The 20,013-nt window shown below is 42.2% G+C and overlaps 1 protein-coding gene across 1 annotated transcript in view; it reads right to left on the bottom strand.

Annotated features, from left to right (window-relative positions):
• LOC106573895 (CREB-regulated transcription coactivator 1) overlaps positions 1–20,013 on the bottom strand; it is a 39,201-nt gene that overhangs the window by 2,735 nt on the left and 16,453 nt on the right. The window contains exons 10-14 of the mRNA XM_082962741.1: positions 17,643–17,867; positions 3,842–3,916; positions 711–740; positions 544–630; positions 234–408 (exon numbers count right to left, since the gene is read on the bottom strand). Coding sequence (XP_082818867.1) covers positions 234–408; positions 544–630; positions 711–740; positions 3,842–3,916; positions 17,643–17,867 — 592 coding nt within the window. The remainder of the gene's footprint in view (positions 1–233; positions 409–543; positions 631–710; positions 741–3,841; positions 3,917–17,642; positions 17,868–20,013) is intronic.

Genomic DNA, 20,013 nt, shown 5'->3' on the forward strand with positions numbered 1-20,013 from the left:
TAGTTAATTAACAGTATTACATTAAGTAACAGTCTTCACCCAAAGAATCTGTAACAAGAGACACTAAATACAATTAATCTTACATAACACGTTTTACTCATACTGGCCAAACTTCATAAAACAATTGACTAATCAAGCCAGGATGAACAAATAACTTGAATAGGTGTGTACAGTGCCCGACTAAGTTGAATTACATGACAGGCTCTCTAATCGACTCAGCTGCTGCTCAGTACCTGTGAGGATGATGTTTGGGATGTTGCCATGGCTACCGTAGCCCAACGGCTGGGAGTGGTGCAGGCTGCTCCCTGTGAGGCCCATCATAGCTGCTTGTGTATAGTTGAGGGTGGAGCACTGGCTGTACAGGCTATTGGAGCTGATCGGGTTCTCAATCATATTGAACTGCTCGAGCTAAGCAAGTGGAAAAAAACCATGTAATAGGTCAAAATAGGGAATAGAACACAGAGATCAGGCACAAGTTGTAATACGTGGGGATGTAGTGGCTGTGAAATAATTCATGGCCTAGTTTGGTGTGGGTTAAGTCACCTGATGGGAGAGAGCGTTGGTCTGCCTTGATGTTAGCTGCTGGTCGTAGAAAGAATCCCCAAATATACTGCCCACCATTGGAATGTGCTGAAAGAGACATTTGACATCTGATTAAAGTAAAAAAAAATATTTAAAAAAAAAAGGGTTATGGAAACTAATAGACTTACAGTCAATGGGTAAAGCCTTTTCTTGGGTATCTGAGGGATAAATAAGGGAACATTACAGTCATGAGACATCACAAAAGGCAATTCACAAGCCATTCAATTACCGTTAGGTATATGGCTGTTCATGATGGCACAAACAGCAGCATCTCATAACACTTCATAATGCCTATTCAGGCCCAAAATTACCAGACACAGCATGATTCATAAGAGCCACATCCACATAAATGTTTCATCAGTAAGATGTGAACCCTAACATTATAAAAATCTGGAGCAATAGGCCTTCATTTAGAATATAGAAATGTCACAATCGCCATTTTTAGAGGGATGACATTGTAAGCTAGCAAAACAATGGTGTAGCACTAACTAACGACAGCAAATAAATGCAAATGACTTTGGCTAGCTACAGTAGCTAACTTGGCTTACTGTGGGGTGAGGTTAATTGGCTTCTGCAGTTTCTCTACTAGCAACTGCAATGCTGTTTCATGCCTTAAACTGACTAGGTGCAGTACTATTTAAAGTGAGGGAAAAAAGTATTTGATTCCCTGCTGATTTTGTACGTTTGCCCACTGACAAAGAAACGATCAGTCTATCATTTTAATGGTAGGTTTATTTGAACAGTGAGAGACAGAATAACAACAAAAAATGTCAAAAATATTAGAAATTGATTTGCATTTTAATGAGGGAAATAACTATTTGACCCCCTCTCAAATCAGAAAGATTTCTGGCTCCCATGTGTCTTTTATACAGGTATCGAGCTGAGATTAGGAGCACACTCTTAAAGGGAGTGCTCATAATCTCAGTTTGTTACCTGTATAAAAGACCTGTCCACAGAAGCAATCAGATTCCAAACTCTCCACCAGGGCCAAGACCAAAGAGCTCTCCAAGGATGTCAGGGACAAGATTGTAGACCTACACAAGGCTGGAATGGGCTACAACACCATCGCCAAGCAGCTTGGTGAGAAGTTGACAACAGTTGGTGTGATTATTCACAAATGGAAGAAACACAAAAGAACTGTCAATCTCCCTCGGCCTGGGGCTCCATGCAAGATCTCACCTTGTGGAGTTGCTATGATCATGAGAACGGTGAGGAATCAGCCCAGAACGACACGGGAGGATCTTGTCAATGATCTCAAGGCAGCTGGGACCATAGTCACCAAGAAAACTAAACAATTGGTAACACTACGCCATGAAGGACTGAAATCCTGCAGCGCCCGCAAGGTCCCCCTGCTCAAGAAAGCACATATACATGCCCGTCTGAAGTTTGCCAATGAACATCTAAATGATTCAGAGGACAACTGGTGAAAGTGTTGTGGTCAGATGAGACCAAAATGGAGCTCTTTGGCATCAACTCAACTCGCCGTGTGTTTGGAGGAGGAGGAATGCTGCCTATGACCCCAAGAACACCATCCCCACCGTCAAACATGGAGGTGGAAACATTATGCTTTGGGGGTGTTTTTCTGCTAAGGGGACAGGACAACTTCACCGCATCAAAGGGACGATGGACGGGGCCATGTACCATCAAATCTTGGGTGAGAACCTCCTTCCCTCAGCCAGGGCATTGAAAATGGGTCGTGGATGGGTATTCCAGCATGACAATGACCCAAAACACACAGCCAAGGCAACAAAGGAGCGGCTCAAGAAGAAGCACATTAAGGTCCTGGAGTGGCCTAGCCAGTCTCCAGACCTTAATCCCATAGAAAATATGTGGAGGGAGCAGAAGGTTCGAGTTGCCAAACGTCAGCCTCGAAACCTTAATGACTTGGAGAAGATCTGCAAAGAGGAGTGGGACAAAATCCCTCCTGAGATGTGTGCAAACCTGGTGGCCAACTACAAGAAATGTCTGACCTCTGATTGCCAACAAGGGTTTTGCCACCAAGTACTAAGTCATGTTTTGCAGAGGGGTCAAATACTTATTTCACTCATTAAAATGCAAATCAATTTATAATATTTCTGACATGCTTTTTTCTGGATTTTTGTTATTCTGTCTCTCAATGTTCAAATATATAGACTGATCATTTCTTTGTCAGTGGGCAAACGTACAAAATCAAATACTTTTTCCCCCTCACTGTACCATTTGGCACATTTTGTGATGTATCCACTTTCTAAGCATATATTAATTGCCAAAGTTCACCAATATAAAACACACCAAACTTTGGCATTCAGTAACACAATAGAAGATTAAAAAATAAATAAAAAAATCAGCACAATAAGTTTGTGGAAGATTACATTATTACAGCTAGCTACACTACATGGAATCAAACACTTTCAGAGGAACAGAACTAGAAAGAGTTCAAACCTATTTCCCAAACCTCTGACACTTTTTTGTAAAATATGCTGGAAACAAGGCCACGTAAAACAGGAAACAACCAAAGCTGCTATCAACGTGTTGGACTAACTAAAAATGATCATAATTAAGGTTCTATGTAGGTGCTGCATATACACAGGACATGCACTTAGTGTACAAATCATTAAGGACACCTGCTCTTTCCATGAATTAGACTGACCAGGTGCATCCAGGTGAAAGCCATGATCCCTTATTGATGTCACTTGTTAAATCCACTTCATAACAGTGTAGAAGGATTTTAAAGCCTTGAGACACGGATAGTGTATGTGTGCCATTCAAAAGGGAGAATGGGCAAGACAAAAGATTGAAATGTCTTTGAACAGGGTATGGTAGAAGGTGCCAGGCGCACCAGTGTGTCAAGAACTTCAATGCTGCTGGGTTTTTCACTCTCAACAGTTTCCCATGTGTATCAAGAATGGTCCACCACCCAAATGACATCCAGCCAACTTGACAACAGTGGGAAGCATTGGAGTTAACATGGGCCAGCATCCCTGTGGAATGCTTGACACCTTGTAGAGGTGGGTGGTGCAACTCAATATTAGGAAGGTGTTCTTAATGTTTTGTACACCCAGTGTATATTGGGTTCAAGCAAAAACACAAAAAAGCTGCTATGCGACAACACTCAAAGACCTGAGCCAATATGATAAGCAGACAGCGAGCAGTGGTCTGGAGGAGAGGAGATGGGGGTGGGATTGCTGACACCATGGAGGGGAGCGAGAGGCTGGGATGAGCAGCAGCTAGACCAATTATAGCCCTCCCCAACAAAGCATCTTGGTGGTTTCGCCCTTACTTGAGGCGAGAAGCCTTGATTGGAGACTGGGGAGGTTGGAGACTGATTGGCTGGAGAGCCAGTCTGATTGCGGTACTGTTGGAGGGAAGAGTGTTAACCGGTGCAGAGTTCCATAATCCTAGACACAGAGCACTCAGAAAGGGCCCAAGGAGAGTCTAAGGTGGGCTCTTACACCATCTAAATCACAGACCAGTTCACTCCCCAAAAAAACATCAGCCCTTGCTGAAGGGGACCAATGAACCAAACTTTGCTGGAGCTAGAATTTCACTGGGTATAAACAGTCAAGGTATCAACAAGCAGGAAACTCTATCCAACAGAAGAAACTTGTGTAAAGAGACTGCACAGATCTTAAAGTGCAAATGACACCATTTTAGCTACTTTGCAGATACTGTATGAAAAAAAACTCAGCCCAAAATATCAAATTCACCAACTTCCTAAGAGGTTTTAAAAATAGTCTCTATTTGATTCAAAATTCCATTGCTTATAGTCTGACATTGTTGGCAGAATAGATGAATGCCCCAATACATTGCTTGGTAGTCCACTAAATACTGCTGTTTGGTTGTAAATCACAGCTGGCAAGCTACATTATTTGCTGCCTGCCATTCAGTTGGCACTCACTCAATATTTTGGACAAAAAGACAGGGAATCTCAAAACCATCAAACTAGAAAAGGCAATGATCAAGTCATAACGTGGCTAATAGGCTAGCTTAACTAATATGTATTTATTTATTTATTTATTTTGAATATAGTCTGGATGAGTAGAATGACCCCCCCCCCATCTGTTAGCAGATTTGGTGGGTACAGCAAAAGGATTGTATTTGTTCAGTTAGCTAAGTGAGTCACATTTATTGCTAACTGTACTGAACTTGAACGATTTATCTACAGTTAGCATATGTTAGTCTCGTATACATTTGGGATGTTCCAAAAAAATAATATATATATATATATATATATATATATATATATATATATATATATATATATATATATATATATATATATATATATATATATATATATATGAGAAAAAAAAAACAAGAAAAAAAAAAACAAATCGGCAGGCAAGCTAGCTGTAAATCCCATTCAGCGGTCAAAAAACTTGGGGACAGAAGCAGGCATTGGCAGCTGGCAGGCAGGCTGCAGCAGTACCGGTGAAATTCTGACTGCCAACATATTTAGAGGGTTTTATGGTCTAAAATAGGAGAAGGTTGTCCAAATGATTTTATTGCCTTCGGGGAGGATTGTGTTTAAAAAAAATTATATATATATATATAATTTTTTTATATATATAGCACATGGGAGGGTAGTGCATTTTTTTCCCCCCTGGTTCACATTTGCTCTTTTTCAGCTTTTACTTTGGGTCTTCCATCCTTGCCAAATTTCCTCATCTCCTTGCACGCTCCTCCCCTACGCTTTTCCACACACTAACTTTTACTATACCACAGGTCAATATAGTCTACATACCCTGCCCTCTAGCCACCATTCATATTGACAATAGTGGTAGGTGGATACTTTGTCCAGATCTGCAATAGGCTAACAAGCAATCCACAAAAACAAATAGGAATAGCTGATACTCAGCGGGGAGGTCAGTTGCATCATTGCGCATGAAAGAACAGTGAAGACATGAGACACACCTCAAATGCTCCACTATTGATCTTATTTAGGGACAATACAATTCTCCTACCTAGACTAGCCTACAACACAATGAATAATTACATTATTGTTTTCAATAGTACAAAATTCTACTCAAGGCTACAGTGAAAATGTTATTTGAATAACGGCGCAAAAGCCCTGTGATGTGAATGTTTCATTCCATTTGGATGAGTTGTGGGTTTACTCAACAGTTTAACAAGGTCTAGAAAGGCACAGCAGTAGGCCTATCTGGCTGTATTGTTTCTTCTGATATGGAGATGTCCTGTTGCAGATCCTCACTCTCCCAAGTCGTCCTATAATAATGTGGCCCCACATGCTTCCGGCTGGCCCAGTTATTCCTCATGGCCGCTATTCCTCATGCACCTAGAACCTAACACTTCAATATACCCAAAATATTTACCATTTCACTTTAAAAAAAAAATGTATTTATATGTGGCATAACCACAACCAATCAATCACAATGTTCATCTGATTAGGCTACTTCAAAAGTTACCTGTATACATGCGCACGTCTGTCCAAAACATAATTCCATCCAAACATTTCATGCGAGTAAAGTTCATGTCGGATAAAAAAGGTCAAGACATGAGAAAGCATGCAGTTTATTAGGCTACAGATGAAATATGATGAACTTCACTGCATGTAAACTTCTGACCCACTGGAATTGTGATACATTGAATTATAAGTGAAATAATCTGTCTGTAAACAATTGTTGGAAAATGACTTGTCATGCACAAAGTAGATGTCCTAACTGACTTGCCAAATCTATAGTTTGTTAACAAGAAATTTGTGGAGTGGTTTAAAAACTAGTTTTAATGACTCCAACCTAAGTGTATGTAAACTTCCGACTTCAACTTTAGCCTCGCTACTGTTATTTTACTGCTGCTCTTTAATTATTGGTTACTTCTATTTAAAAAATGTTACTTAACACATTTTTTCTTAACTTCTTAAAGCATTGTTGGTTAAGGGCTTTTAAAAGTAAGCATTTATTTCACTGTACGGTGAAATGTGACAAATAGTCAAATCCAATTTTATTTGTTTCCGAATGTCAGTCTACTTTTTCGTGTTATGTAACAGATGTCTCTTTCCATTCGTGAAATGTCCGCTTGACAGATTGTCTATTTTTAACTGACAAATAAAAAGCTTTCAATCACTAGTCACTGGGATTGCATAATAAAGTCAGACTTATTCCCATTATGGTCCCTTTTTCTTTTTTATAAATACATATACAATAACATACTGTAGCTACAGACACAAAAAAATGCTTGACCTCCAAATGAGTGTGAGGGAGTTTTTACAACGTTTTTTTGGCTGGGCTGTAGCTTCAAGTATTCTGTTGATGTTTGGTGCTGCTGGTGAACCATTATGTTGGGGCGGCAGGTTGCCTAGTGGTTACAGCGATGGACCAGTAACCGGAGGGTTGTTAGATTGAATCCCTGAGCTGACAAGGTAAAAATCTGTCGTTCTGTCCCTGAACAAAGCAGTTAAGCCACTGTTCCCTGGTAGGCCGTCATTGTAAATACAAATTTGTTCTTAACTGACATGCCTAGTTAAATGTTTTAATTAAATACATAGTGCACAACTTTCACGGTTAAATTCCCATGTACTGACTAAGAATACAAGTTAAATGGGTTTCCATCTCATTTTCAACTCTAGACGAACTGATGGTTTTACCACAAAATGTTGTGTAGGTATAGTGACTGTGCCCATTCTAGCCAACAGCTCGCAGATACAGCGCAGTTAAAGCCTACTAGATCATTTTTATTTGTCTAACGGCAGCCAAGCATCATTGTCACATAAGACCCTCAGTATGTATTGAAAGGAGCATCAAGCTCATCACCTTGCACTTTCACCACCCACTAAGTTGACCGCCTTTAAACAGCTTTGAAAATTCCAGAAAATGTCATGGCTTTAGAAGCTTCTGATAGGCTAATTGACATAATTTGAGTCAATTGGAGGTGTACCTGTGGATGTATTTCAAGGCCTACCTTCAAACTCAGTGCCTCTTTGCTTGACATCATACGAAAATCAAAAGAAATCAGCCAAGACCTCAGAATAAAAAAATATTGTAGACCTCCACAAGTCTGGGTCATCCTTGGGAGCAATTTCCAAGTACAAACAATAGTACGCAAGTGTAAACACCATGGGACCACGCAGCCGTCATACCGCTCAGGAAGGAGACTCGTTCTGTCTCCTAGAGATGAATGTACTTTGTTGCGAAAAGTGCAAATCAATCCCAGAACAGCAAAGGAACTTGTGAAGATGCTGGAGGAAACAGGTGTAAAAGTATCTATATCCACAGTAAAACAAGTCCTATATCAACATAACCTGGAAGGTCGCTCAGCAAGGAAGAAGCCACTGCTCCAAAACCGCCATAAAAAAGCCAGACTACAGTTTGCAACTGCACATGGGAACAAAGATCATACTTTTTGGAGAAATGTCCTCTGGTCTGATGAAACAAAATTAGAATTGTTTGGCCATAATGACCATCGTTATGTTTGGAGGAAAAAGGGGGAGGCTTGCAAGCCGAAGAACACCATCCCAACCGTGAAGCACAGGGGTGGCAGCATCATATGTTGTGGTGGTGCTTTGCTGCAGGAGGGATTGGTGCACTTCACAAAATAGATGGCATCATGGAGGTAGGGAAATTATGTGGATATATTGAAGCAACATCAAGACATCAGTCAGGAAGTTAAAGCTTGGTCGCAAATGGGTCTTCCAAATGGACAATGACCCCAAGCATACTTCCAAAGTTGTGTCAAAATTGCTTAAGGACAACAAAGACAAGGCATTGGAGTAGCCATAACAAAGCCCTGACCTCAATCCTATAGAAAATTTGTGGGCAGTATTGAAAATGTGTGTGCGAGTAAGGAGGCCTACAAACCTGACTCAGTTACACCAGCTCTGTCAGGAGGAATGGGCCAAAATTCACCCAACTTATTGCGGGAAGCTTGTGGAAGGCTACCCGAAACGTTTGACCCAAGTTAAACAATTTAAAGGCAATGCTACCGAATACTAATTTAGTGTACGTAAACTTCTGACCCACTGGGAATGTGATGAAAGAAATGAAAGCTGAAATAAAATCACTACTATTATTCTGACATTTCACATTCATAAAATAAAAGTGGTGATCCTAACTGACCTAAGACAGGGAATTTTTACTAGGATTAAATGTCAGGAATGGTGAAAAACTGAGTTTAAATGTATATGTAAACTTCCAACTTCAACTGTATATACAGGAGGTACCGGTTCAGAGTCAATGTGTGGGGGCACTGGTTTGTCGAGGTAATATATACATGTAGGTAGAATTAAAGTGAATATGCATAGATAAACAGAGAAGCAGCAGCGGTTTCAGGGTCTTGGGGGGGGGGGGTGTAGAAACTGTTTAGAATCCTCTTGGACCTAGACTTGGCGCTCCGGTACCGCTTGCCGTGCGGTAGCAGAGAGAACAGTCTATGACTAGGGTGGCTGGAGTCTGACACCGCCTGGTATAGAGGTCCTGGATGGCAGGAAGCTTGGCCCCAGTGACGTACTGGTACCCTCTGACGTACTGGTACCCACAGTACCCTCTGTAATGCCTTGTGGTTGGAGGCTGAGCAGTTGCCATACCAGGCAGTGATGCAACCAGTCAGGACGCACTCGATTGTGCAGCTGTAGAACCTTGAGGATCTGAAGACCCATGCCAAATCTTTTGTCTCCTGGGGGGGAATAGGTTTTGTCGTGCCCTCTTCACAATTGTCTTGGTGTGTTTGGACCATGTCAGTTTGTTGGTGATGTGGACACCAAGGAACTTCAACCTCTCAACCTGCTCCACTACAGCCCCGTCGATGACAATGGGGGCGTGCTCGGTCCTCTTTTTCCTGTAGTCCACAATTATCTCCTTTGTCTTGATCACGTTGAGGGAGAGGCTGTTGTCCTGGCACCAAATGGCCAGGTGTCTGACCTCCCTATAGGCTGGTCTCATTGTTGTCGGTGATCAGGCCTACTACTGTTGTGTCATCGGTAAACTTGGTGTTGGAGACGTGCATGGCTGTGCAGTCATGAGTGAACAGGGAGTACAGGAAGGGACTAAGCACACATCCCTGAGGGGCCCCCGTGTTGAGGATCAGCGTGGCAGACATGTTACTAGAGGTCGACCGATTAATCAGGCATGGCCGATTACACGTTTTCATAACAATCGTTAATCTGCCTTTTTGGATGCCGATTACATTGCAATCCATGATGAAACTGCGTGGCAGGCTGACCACCTATTACACGAGTGCAGCGTCAAAAAGACCTTGTGGGTGCAAGGAGCCAAGGTAATTTGCTAGCTAGCATTAAACTTATCATATAAAAAAACCAATCAATCTTCACATAAATCACTAGTTAACCTAGTACGATCATCAACCATGTGTAGTTAACTAGCTTGTCCTGCGCTGCATATAATCAATGCGGTGCTTGTTAATTTATCATCGAATCACAGCCTAATTCAACTTCACCAAACGGGTGATGATTTAACAGAAGGCACAGTCGCGAAAAAAAGCACATTCGTTGCACAAAATGTACCTAACCATAAACATCAATGCCCTTCTTAAAATCAATACACAAGTATGTTTTTTTAAACCTACATATTTTAGTTTAAATAAATGCACGTTAGCAGGCAATATTAACTAGGGAAAGTGTCACTTCTCTTGCGTTTAGTGCAAGCAGATTCAGGGTATATGCAACAGTTTGGGCCGCCTGGGTCGTTGTGAACTGTGTTTCTTCCTAACAAAAACCGTAATTAATTTGCCAGAATTTTACATAATTAAGACATGACATTGAAGGCTGTGCAATGCAACAGCAATATTTAGACTTAAGGTTGCCACCCGTACGTAATGGTTCCGTATTTCACTGAAAGAATAAACATTTTGTTATCGAAATGATAGTGATAGGTTTCCGGATTTGACCATAATAATGACCAAAGGCTATTTCTGTGTGTTTATTATAATTAAGTCTATGATTTGATATTTGATGCTCGTGGAGCAGTCTGACTGAGCGGTGGTAGGCAGCAGCAGGCTCGTAAGCATTCATTCAAACAGCACTTTACAACATTTGCAAGCAGCTCTTAGCAATGCTTGAGGCACAGCGCAGTTTATGACTTCAAGCCTATGAACTCGAGATTAGGCTGGCAATACTAAAGTGCATATAAAAACATCCAATAGTCAAAAGGTATATGAAATACAAATGGTATAAATAATTAGTCGACACGTCATAATTCCTATAATAACTACAACCTAAAACTTCTTAACTGGGAATATTGAACCACCAGCTTTCATGTTCTGACCAAGGAACTTAAACATTTGCTTTTTTACATGGCACATATAGCACTTTTACTTTTCTCCAACACTGTTTTTACATTATTTAAAACAAATTTGAACATGTTTCATTATTTATTTGAGAATAAATAGATATTATACTAAGTTAAAACAGGGTTAATTGTTAATTCAGTATTGTTGTAATTGTCATTATTGCAAATATATATATTTAAAAATTTTTTTTTTTAAATCGATTAAATCGGTATCTGCTTTTTTTGGTCCTCCAATAAATCGGTATTGAAAAATCATAAAATCGGTCAACCTCGAGTTATTACCTACCCTTACCACCTGGGGGCAGCCCGTCAGGAAGTCCAGGATCCAGTTGCAGAGGGAGGTGTTTAGTCCCAGGGTCCTTAGCTCAGTGATGAGCTTTGAGGGCACTATGGTGTTGAACGCTGAGCTGTAGTCAATGAATAGCATTCTCACATAGGTGTTCCTTTTGTCCAGGTGGGAAAGGGCAGTGGAGTGCAAGAGAGATTCCATCATCTGTGGATCTGTTGGGGCGGTGTGCAAATTGGAGTGGGTCTAGGGTTTCTGGGATAATGGTGTTGTGAGCCATGACCAGCCTTTCAAAGCACTTCATGGCTACAGACATGAGTGCTACAGGTCGGTAGTCATTTAGGGAGGTTACCTTTGTGTCCTTACGCACAGGGACTATGGTGGTCTGCTTAAAACATGTTGGTATTACAGACTCATCAGGGAAAGGTTGAAAATGTCAGTGTGGACACTTGCCAGTTGGTCAGCGCATGCTCTGAGTACACGTCCCAGCAATCCGTTTAGCCCTGCGGCCTTGTGAATGCTGACCTGTTTAAAAGGTCTTACATCAGCTACGGAAAGCGTGATCACACAGTCGTATGGAACAGCTGGATGCTCTCATGCATGTGTCAAGCCTTCGATACTGGGTAGGACTACAAGTTACTGTAGGGAGGGACGTATTTTCTGTTTGTCGAGATTGAGTCTATATATTGTGGTGTTGAAAACACCAACCATGATATTTAAGTGCCCAAAGTCGGTATGCTTTGTTTGATTGGTTGTGTGGTGCATTGGCACAGAAACATGTTGCTGGAAAAGTTGTTGCATATATAAACGTCCTCTCACTGTCCACTGCGTTTATTTTCAGCAAACTTAACATGAGTAAATATTTGTATGAACATAACAAGATTCAACAAAAGACAAACTGAACAAAAGGGGGGGGGGGGGGGGGCAAAATCAAAAGTCAATGCAGCTGGTGGCCCCACTAGATACTAAGTACTGCAGTGCAGCTCCTCCTCATGGACTGCATCAGATGTGCCAGTTCTTGCTGTGAGATATTACCCCACTCTTCCACCAAAGCACCTGCAAGTTCTCAGACATTTCTGTTGGGGGGGGGGGGGGGGGGGGGAATGGCCCTAGCCCTCCCAGACGTGCTCAATGGGATTGAGAGCCGGGCTCGTCGCTGGCCATGGCAGAGCACTGACATTCCTGTCTTGCAGGAAATCACGCACAGAACGAGCAGTACGGCTGGTGGCATTGTCTTGCTGGAGGATGAGGATGAGCCTGCAGGAAGGGTACCACATGAGGGAGGAGGATGTCTTCCCTGTAACGCACAGTGTTGAGATTGCCTGCAATGACGACAAGCTCAGGCCGATGATGCTGTGACACACCGCCCCAGACCTTGACGGACCCTCCACCTCCAAATCGTTCCCGCTCCAGAGTACTGGCCTCGGTGTAACGCTCATTCCTTCGACGATAAACACGAATCCGACCATCACCCCTGGTGAGACAAAACCGCGACTCGTCAGTGAAGAGCACTTTTTGCCAGTCCTGTCTGGTCCAGCGACGGTGGGTTTGTGCCCATAGACAATGTTGTTGCCGGTGATGTCTGATGAGGACCTGCCTTACAACAGGCCTACAAGCCTTCAGTCCAGCCTCTCTCAGCCTATTGCGGACAGTCTGAACACTGGAGGGATTGTGCATTCCTGGTGTAACTCGGGCAGTTGTTTCCATCCTGTACCTGTCCCGCAGGTGTGATGTTCGGATGTACCGATCCTGTGCAGATGTTGTTACACGTGGTCTGCCACTGCCAGAACAATCAGCTGTCCGTCCCGTCTCCCCGTCTTAGGCGTCTCACAGTACGGACATTGCAATTTATTGCCCTGGCCACATCTGCAGTCCTCATGCCTCCTTGCAGCATGCCTAAGGCACATTCATGCAGATGAGCAGGGACCCCTGGGCATCTTTCTTTTGCTGTTTTTCCAGTCAGTAGAAAGGCCTCTTTAGTGTCCTAAGTTTTTATAACTGACCTTAATTGCCTACCGTCTATAAGCTGTTAGTGTCTTAATGACGTTTACACAGGTGCATGTTCATTACTTATTTATGGTTCATTGAACAAGCATGGGAAACAGTGTTTAAGCCCTTTACAATGAAGATCTGTGAAATTTTGATTTTTACAAATTATCTTTGAAAGACAGGGTCCTGAAAAAGGGACGTCTCTTTTTTTGCTGAGTTTATATTATATAATCAAAATGTTGAAAATCAGATTTTCCCCTAGCTGATCATTGCCTGGAACTGGCTTTGATCGTAGTGTAATGAGACAGGCAGGGAGAGGAACTTGTCCATTGTGGTCGGCGAACCCTAAATCTTCTGGCCGAAGCCGTGCGCGTCATCAACTGTGCCTCAAGAGCATGTTGAACTGGCAAAGTCGATATTCACAGGGTCGCTACAGTTAGTTATTTGTGGTCGTAAATAATATTTGAGTTCATCTATATGAGGTAGGGTGTGTAATTTATTTTACAGTACAAGGGGAGGGTGATGTGAGAAATATTTTTTACCTTTGGGAGTGCATTTTTTTATGACATCTTGAGTTGGACCAAACTGTCCCTAACATGTGTTGAAGTGGTTGTTGTAGCTGATGTAGCTGATGTGCATACAGTAGGCAACTGAGGGAGAGATGTAAAGTTCCCAAAAAGTAAGACGAGTCCCGTGGTATTTACAGGAAACCATTCAGGTGTATTGTGGCTTTTGCGACTGCTTTCTAATGTTTCTAGCTTTCAACGTGAATGGCAGAGGCTCGTATGGCAATGGCCTATTTGCATAGAGGGTACTGTAGATATGATTGGTTATGGCGCACACCGGTTTCTGTAGACTGGACAAGACTGACAAGCTTTTATTTACTGCAGTGTATTAAATTGTCCAAACCCATGACCGCTTTCCTACTCTTATTACTAGAAAAGTATTTTTTGACTGTATGAAAACACCTTGAAGTATAAAAAAAGGTAATAAAATAAATGATTTGGGCTTACTGCTATTAGCACATGCAAACGCACTGAATAACAGATTCACTACATGGAACAATCGACAGTCCCCCCAAAAAACTCTAAAGGAAGTTTGTTTTCTGAAGTGTCTGTCCTATATCTGAGATCATGTACATGTATTTAACCCCTTCTTTCTGGCACTAAACAGTCTCCATATCTTTTTTTCCAACTAGTAGCGGGGGACCTTCAGACGAGTCTTGTGAGGCCTGTGGACATCCAAGGGCAAAACATGTACATGTTCGTGAGTCTCACCTTTCCACAGAGAGGAAATAATAGTTTGTAGGCTAAACCGTTCGGACACTACGACAATTCTGTGATAAGACCGATTTTCTGGATGTCTCATGGTCTGACAACAATGCTCTAGCTGTCACCTTTCACCGCAGATGCGACATGAGACCTTACGGGGTCAAGTAATTCCTCCCTACCTGTTGATCTCTAAACAAAGCAGAAGTTATGGTACGCAGCTATAGCTTGCTAGCGAGTTATCTAGCTAATATAATTTCATTATTTCCAGATATAAATTGATTATTTTAAATGAAACGAGAACTTACCACAATGATCTAGACCAGGTATTCCCAAACTGGGGTACGCACAATGCCGTCGGGGGTACGCCAAATAAAAACGTGATTCACATGTAAAAATTGTTTTTTTTTTTTGTATTTAAAAAAAGGTCACATTTTCAAACAGTCCATTTATGTTTTCCAACAGGTCTATACATTTGGGTTAGGTTTTTTTCCCCCTCGCTTGAGTAGCCTTGTTTCACTGCCAAAAATAAAATTAAACCATCTAGTGTTCAGCGAAATAAGTCAAATTCAGGTAGCCTAGTCAAATAATTAACATCCAATCACATTAACCGTTACTCTCTCGCGGGAATTACACTAATGGTCCGTAAGTAGCCAAACCTGGCTGCTGCTCATTCTGCTTGCTCAAATTGATAAATGCTTAAAGTAAGGCCTGCGTTCATAGGAGACACATACTAGATCTACTGGTAGTACTGCTACTACCAGCAGTACTACACCTGCACCTGTCGACAACAAGTTGTTCTGCTTCCACGAGCAGATCCAATGCTAGCATCAGTAATTCTACATTTGTTGTTAGCCAAGCTAGCATGGACACTGACAGTTGTGAATCTGATGCAGCCGAAGAGCTACTGCCCCCTTACCTGGGAAAGCACCGAGCAACAGACAGTGACGTTGGACCGTCGAAGAGGCGCAAATATGATGAGAACTACATTGATTTGGGGTTCACTTATATTGGGAGTAATGCCTTTCCTCAGCCACAGTGTGTTATATGTGCAAAAGTACCATCTCACAACTCTATGAAACCTTCACTCTTGCGCAGGTTTTTAGAAACAAAACATGCCAATTTGAAAAACAAGCCACAGGAGTTTGAGCAAGAATTAAGACTGTTTGAGTAGTAAGACGTATAAAAGCAACAGATACCATTAATAAGAAGGGGCTAGAAGCATCTTATATGGTGAGCTACTGAGTGGCTAGGACAGGCAAGCCCCATACTATTGTGGAGGACTTCATTCTTCCTGCTGCCGTGGATATGGCTGGGGGGAAAAGGCCCCAAAAAACTATTCAGACAAGGCCTTCATCAAACACTGTTTCACGATGCATCAGTGACATGGTAGGAGATGTTTTGAAACAATTACTGCTTGGCATACAAGCCAGGGAATTTTATGCGTTACAGCTGGATGAGTCAACAGATGTGGCGGGCCTGACACAGCTCCTGGTATATGTCCGTTACGTTTGTTGGGGGTCAATTAAGGAAGACATCCTCTTCTGCAAACCACTGGAAACCAGGATAACAGGAGAGGATATTTGTAGCGTACTAAACCGCTTTGACACATCAAATGGACTTTGGTGGTCAAGATGTGTTGGTATCTGGACTGATGGCGCAAAAGCCATGACAGGGAGACATAGTGGAGTGGTAATGCACGTGCAAGCAGTTGCTCCCGACGCCACTTGGGTACACTGCAGCATCCACCAAGAGGCTCTTGCTGCCAAGGGAATGCCTGACAGCTTGAAAGACGTTTTGGACACAACAGTGAAAAAGCAAGGCCCCTGAACTCTCGTGTATTTTCTGCATTATGCAATGATATGAGCAGTGACCATGTAATGCTTTTACAACATGCAGAAGTGAGCTGGTTATCAAGGGGCAAAGTATTGACACGTTTTTTATTTTTTTTTATTGAGAGACGAGCTTAAAGTTCTCTTTACTGACCATAATTTTCACTTGTCTGACCACTTGCATGATGAGTTTCTCACGCTACTGGCCTATCTGGGTGATTTTTTTCCTTGCCTGAATCTAGGATTACAGGGACTCTCCACAACTATATTCAATGTGCGGGACAAAATTGAGGCTATGATTAAGAAGTTGGAGCTCTTTTCTGTCTGCATTAACAAGGACAACACAGTTCTTTCAATCATTGTTTGATTTGTGGGCAAATGAACAAGCTTACGGACAATGTCAAATGTGATATAGTGAAGCACCTGAGTGAGTTGGGTGCGCAATTACGCAGGTACTTTCCCGAAACGGACACAAACAACTGGATTCGTTATCCCCTTCATGCCCTGCCTCCAGTCCACTTACCGATATCTGAACAAGAGAGCCTCATCGAAATTGCAACAAGCGGTTCTGTGAAAATGTGATTTAATCAGAAGCCACTGCCAGATTTCTGGATTGGGCTGCGCTCAGTTTCTTGACTTGGAAAATCGCGCTAAGACACTGATGCCCTTTGCAACCACGTACCTATGGGAGAGTGGATTCTCTTCCCTCACTACCATGAAAACTAAATCCAGGCACAGACTGTGTGTGGAAAATGATTGAGGACTGAGACTCTCTCCAATACAACCCAACATTGCAGAGTTGTGTGCATCCTTTCAAGCACACCCTTCTCATTAACCTGTGGTGAGTTATTCACAATTCTTGATGAACAAATAAGGTTTTATATGTAAGATGGTTAAATAAAGAGCAAAATTATTATTATTATATTATTTGTGCCCTGGTCCTGAAAGAGCTCTTTGTCACTTCCCACAAGCCGGGTTGTGACAAAAAAAACACTCATTCTTATGTTTAATAAATGTATCGTATAGTGTGTGTGTGGAAGGCTTACAATGATGGTAAAAAAAAACTACATTTGAGAGTGCGCTGACCCTGGTGCTAGAGGGGGTACGCAGCTGGAGGTTGAATGTTTGAAGGGGTACGGGACTATAAAAAAAGTTTGGGATCCACTGATCTAGACAATCGTTCTGACTGAAACAGCGGTCTCAAAAATCATGAGAATTACTATTGGTAATGTCACCTCCCATACTCTTGTGGAAAAGGCTAATCTACTTACACTTAGCAACAATCCCACCTCCAATGTCACAAACAAAAGCGTTTCACCCTGTAGAGCACCATACAAAAAGCCCATGGTAAGTCTCATCGAAACAAGGACTACAACACTGGCTTTTTCTTGGATCTTGTCAGCTCAGTTTTCCACCGTGTCATTGGTCTACAGAGCGTGCGACTCACCGAGTTGATGTTGACAGTCGTTGCGATCTGGCTGACTGGGGAGGACTGGGTGGCTGTGGAGGCAGTGGTGGTGGCCAGGGGCAGGGTGATAAGCCTGATACTCTGGGGCAGGGCTTGCTGCTGCAGGTCATTGAGCACTTGGGCCTGGGACTGCGCTGTCAGCTGGCTAAAGAAGGCGTAATGGGATAGCTGCTGCTCCAGAGTCAAGGCGTCCATCGCCACTGCCTGGTAACGATACAGGAAGGGAAAAAAGCTTGAACTTAACCTGAAAACGAAAACAAGGAATTCAACACTTATAAAAGGGTTACAGTAGCTAGCAAAATAACGTAAGAGCGTTTGGTAACTTTAAAACTGTAAATAATTTAAGCAAGCTTGCTAACTAACTTGGGTAACTGTGAGGTGAAACAATTACATTATATCCAATTAGTTAGTTACCGCACTGCTCTTTGCTGGCAAACGTACCACTGCCAAAACTGATGTTGGCTCAAATAATACGTAAATTGTCTAAATATTCTCATCTTCCCAAGTGTACTATAAAAATTAAGTGGAAAATTATACATTACCTATATCTTCATGTAGTATATAGCACCCAGATGAAGACTGATAAAAATTCATGAATCACCTTCTACTACGCTTCCATTTCAATACATTACAAGAGTGGCTAAATATCTTGTTAAGATCTAGTTTTCACCCAGCGACGCAAAGGCTTTAATACATTATAGAAAGATGCTCAGGTCATGGACAGAACAAACAGAGACTGGTGCCATAGGCAGAGAAATGTTATTGTTTCACATTTGAAAGCGTCGCACACTGAGCATTGTTTGTGATGTTATGCCTTCCTCGAGCAATTGAAAGCTCCAAATTACTCTGGAGGGATCTTGGCTAGCTGAGTCATTCCAGGAAACAAGGCCAAACTACACCTGGTAGGCATCGCTTGCTCATCTCACATAGCGATTTAGCCATGTATATAGGGCGGCAGGTAGAATAGCAGTCAGAGCGTTGGTTCAGTAACCAAAAGGTTGCTAGTACAAATCCCCGAGCCAACAAGGTGAAAGGCAGACCCTGGACATGACCACACTCTCTGAAGGGTGTCTCAGGGAAAGTTGAGATGTGCAAAAAACACATTTTCAATTCACATATACACCGAACAAAAATATGAACACAACATGTAAAGTGTTGGTACCATGTTTCATGATCTGAAATTAAAGTTAAAAAATGTTACATACACAAAACAAATGCTTATTTTTCTGAAATGTTGTGCACAAATTTGTTTACATCCCTGTTAGTGAGCATTTCTTCTTTGCCACGATAACCCATCCACCTGAGAGGTGTGGCATATCAAGAAGCTGATTAAAAAGCATGATCCTTACACAGGTGCACCTTGTGCTGGGGACAAAATGTGCCGTTTTGTCATAACACAAAACCACAGATGTCTCAAGTTGAGGGAGAGTACAATTGGCATGCTAACTGCAGGAATGTCCACCAGCGCGGTTGCCAGAGAATTTAAGTGTTAATTTCTCTACCATAAGCTGCCTCCAAATTCGTTTTAGAGAACTTGGCAGTACGTCTAACCAGCCTTACAACCGCAGACCACGTGTCCTGTATGGCATCGTGTGGGCGAGCGATTTGCTGATGTCAACATAGTGCCCCATGGCGGCGGTGGGGTTATGGTATGGGCAGGCATAAGCTACGGACAACGAACCCAATTGCATTTCATCAATGGCAATTTGAATGCACAGAGATACGATGAGATCCTGAGGCCCATTGTCGTGCCATTCATCTGCCGCCATCACCTCACGTTTCAGCATAATGCACATCCCCATGTCGCAAGGATCTGTAAACAATTCCTGGAAGCAGAAAATGTCCCAGTTCTTCCATGGCTTGCATATTCACCAGACGACATGTCACCCATTGAGCATGTTTGGGAGGCAGTGTGTTGCAGTTCCCACCAATATCCAGCAACTTCACACAGCCATTGAATAGGAGTGGGACTATATTCCACAGGCCATAACTACCTGATCAATTCTATGTGAAGGAGATGTGTCGCGCTGCATGATGCAAGTGGTGGTCACATCAGGTGCTTTTCTGATCTATGATGGTCAAAAGGTATGTTTGACGAACAGATGCATATCTGTATTCCCAGTCATGTGAAATTCATAGATTAGGGCCTAATTTATTTCAATGTAATGTTCATTTTTTGTTCAGTATAAATTGAAAATACTACTACCAGTTCTCCTTTTGAAGTTTAGTGTCGAGAAAATAAATTTGTCTGCATAGCCGTTTAGGGAACACCAGCACCTTTCTTTCTCAGAATTTACCTTGTTGATTAAACAATCTAACGAATCAAAATGTTACATCATGCTTTTGGCCC

This window comes from Salmo salar, chromosome 16, assembly GCF_965601325.2.
Source record: "Salmo salar chromosome 16, fSalSal1, whole genome shotgun sequence".
Taxonomy (NCBI): domain Eukaryota; kingdom Metazoa; phylum Chordata; class Actinopteri; order Salmoniformes; family Salmonidae; genus Salmo; species Salmo salar.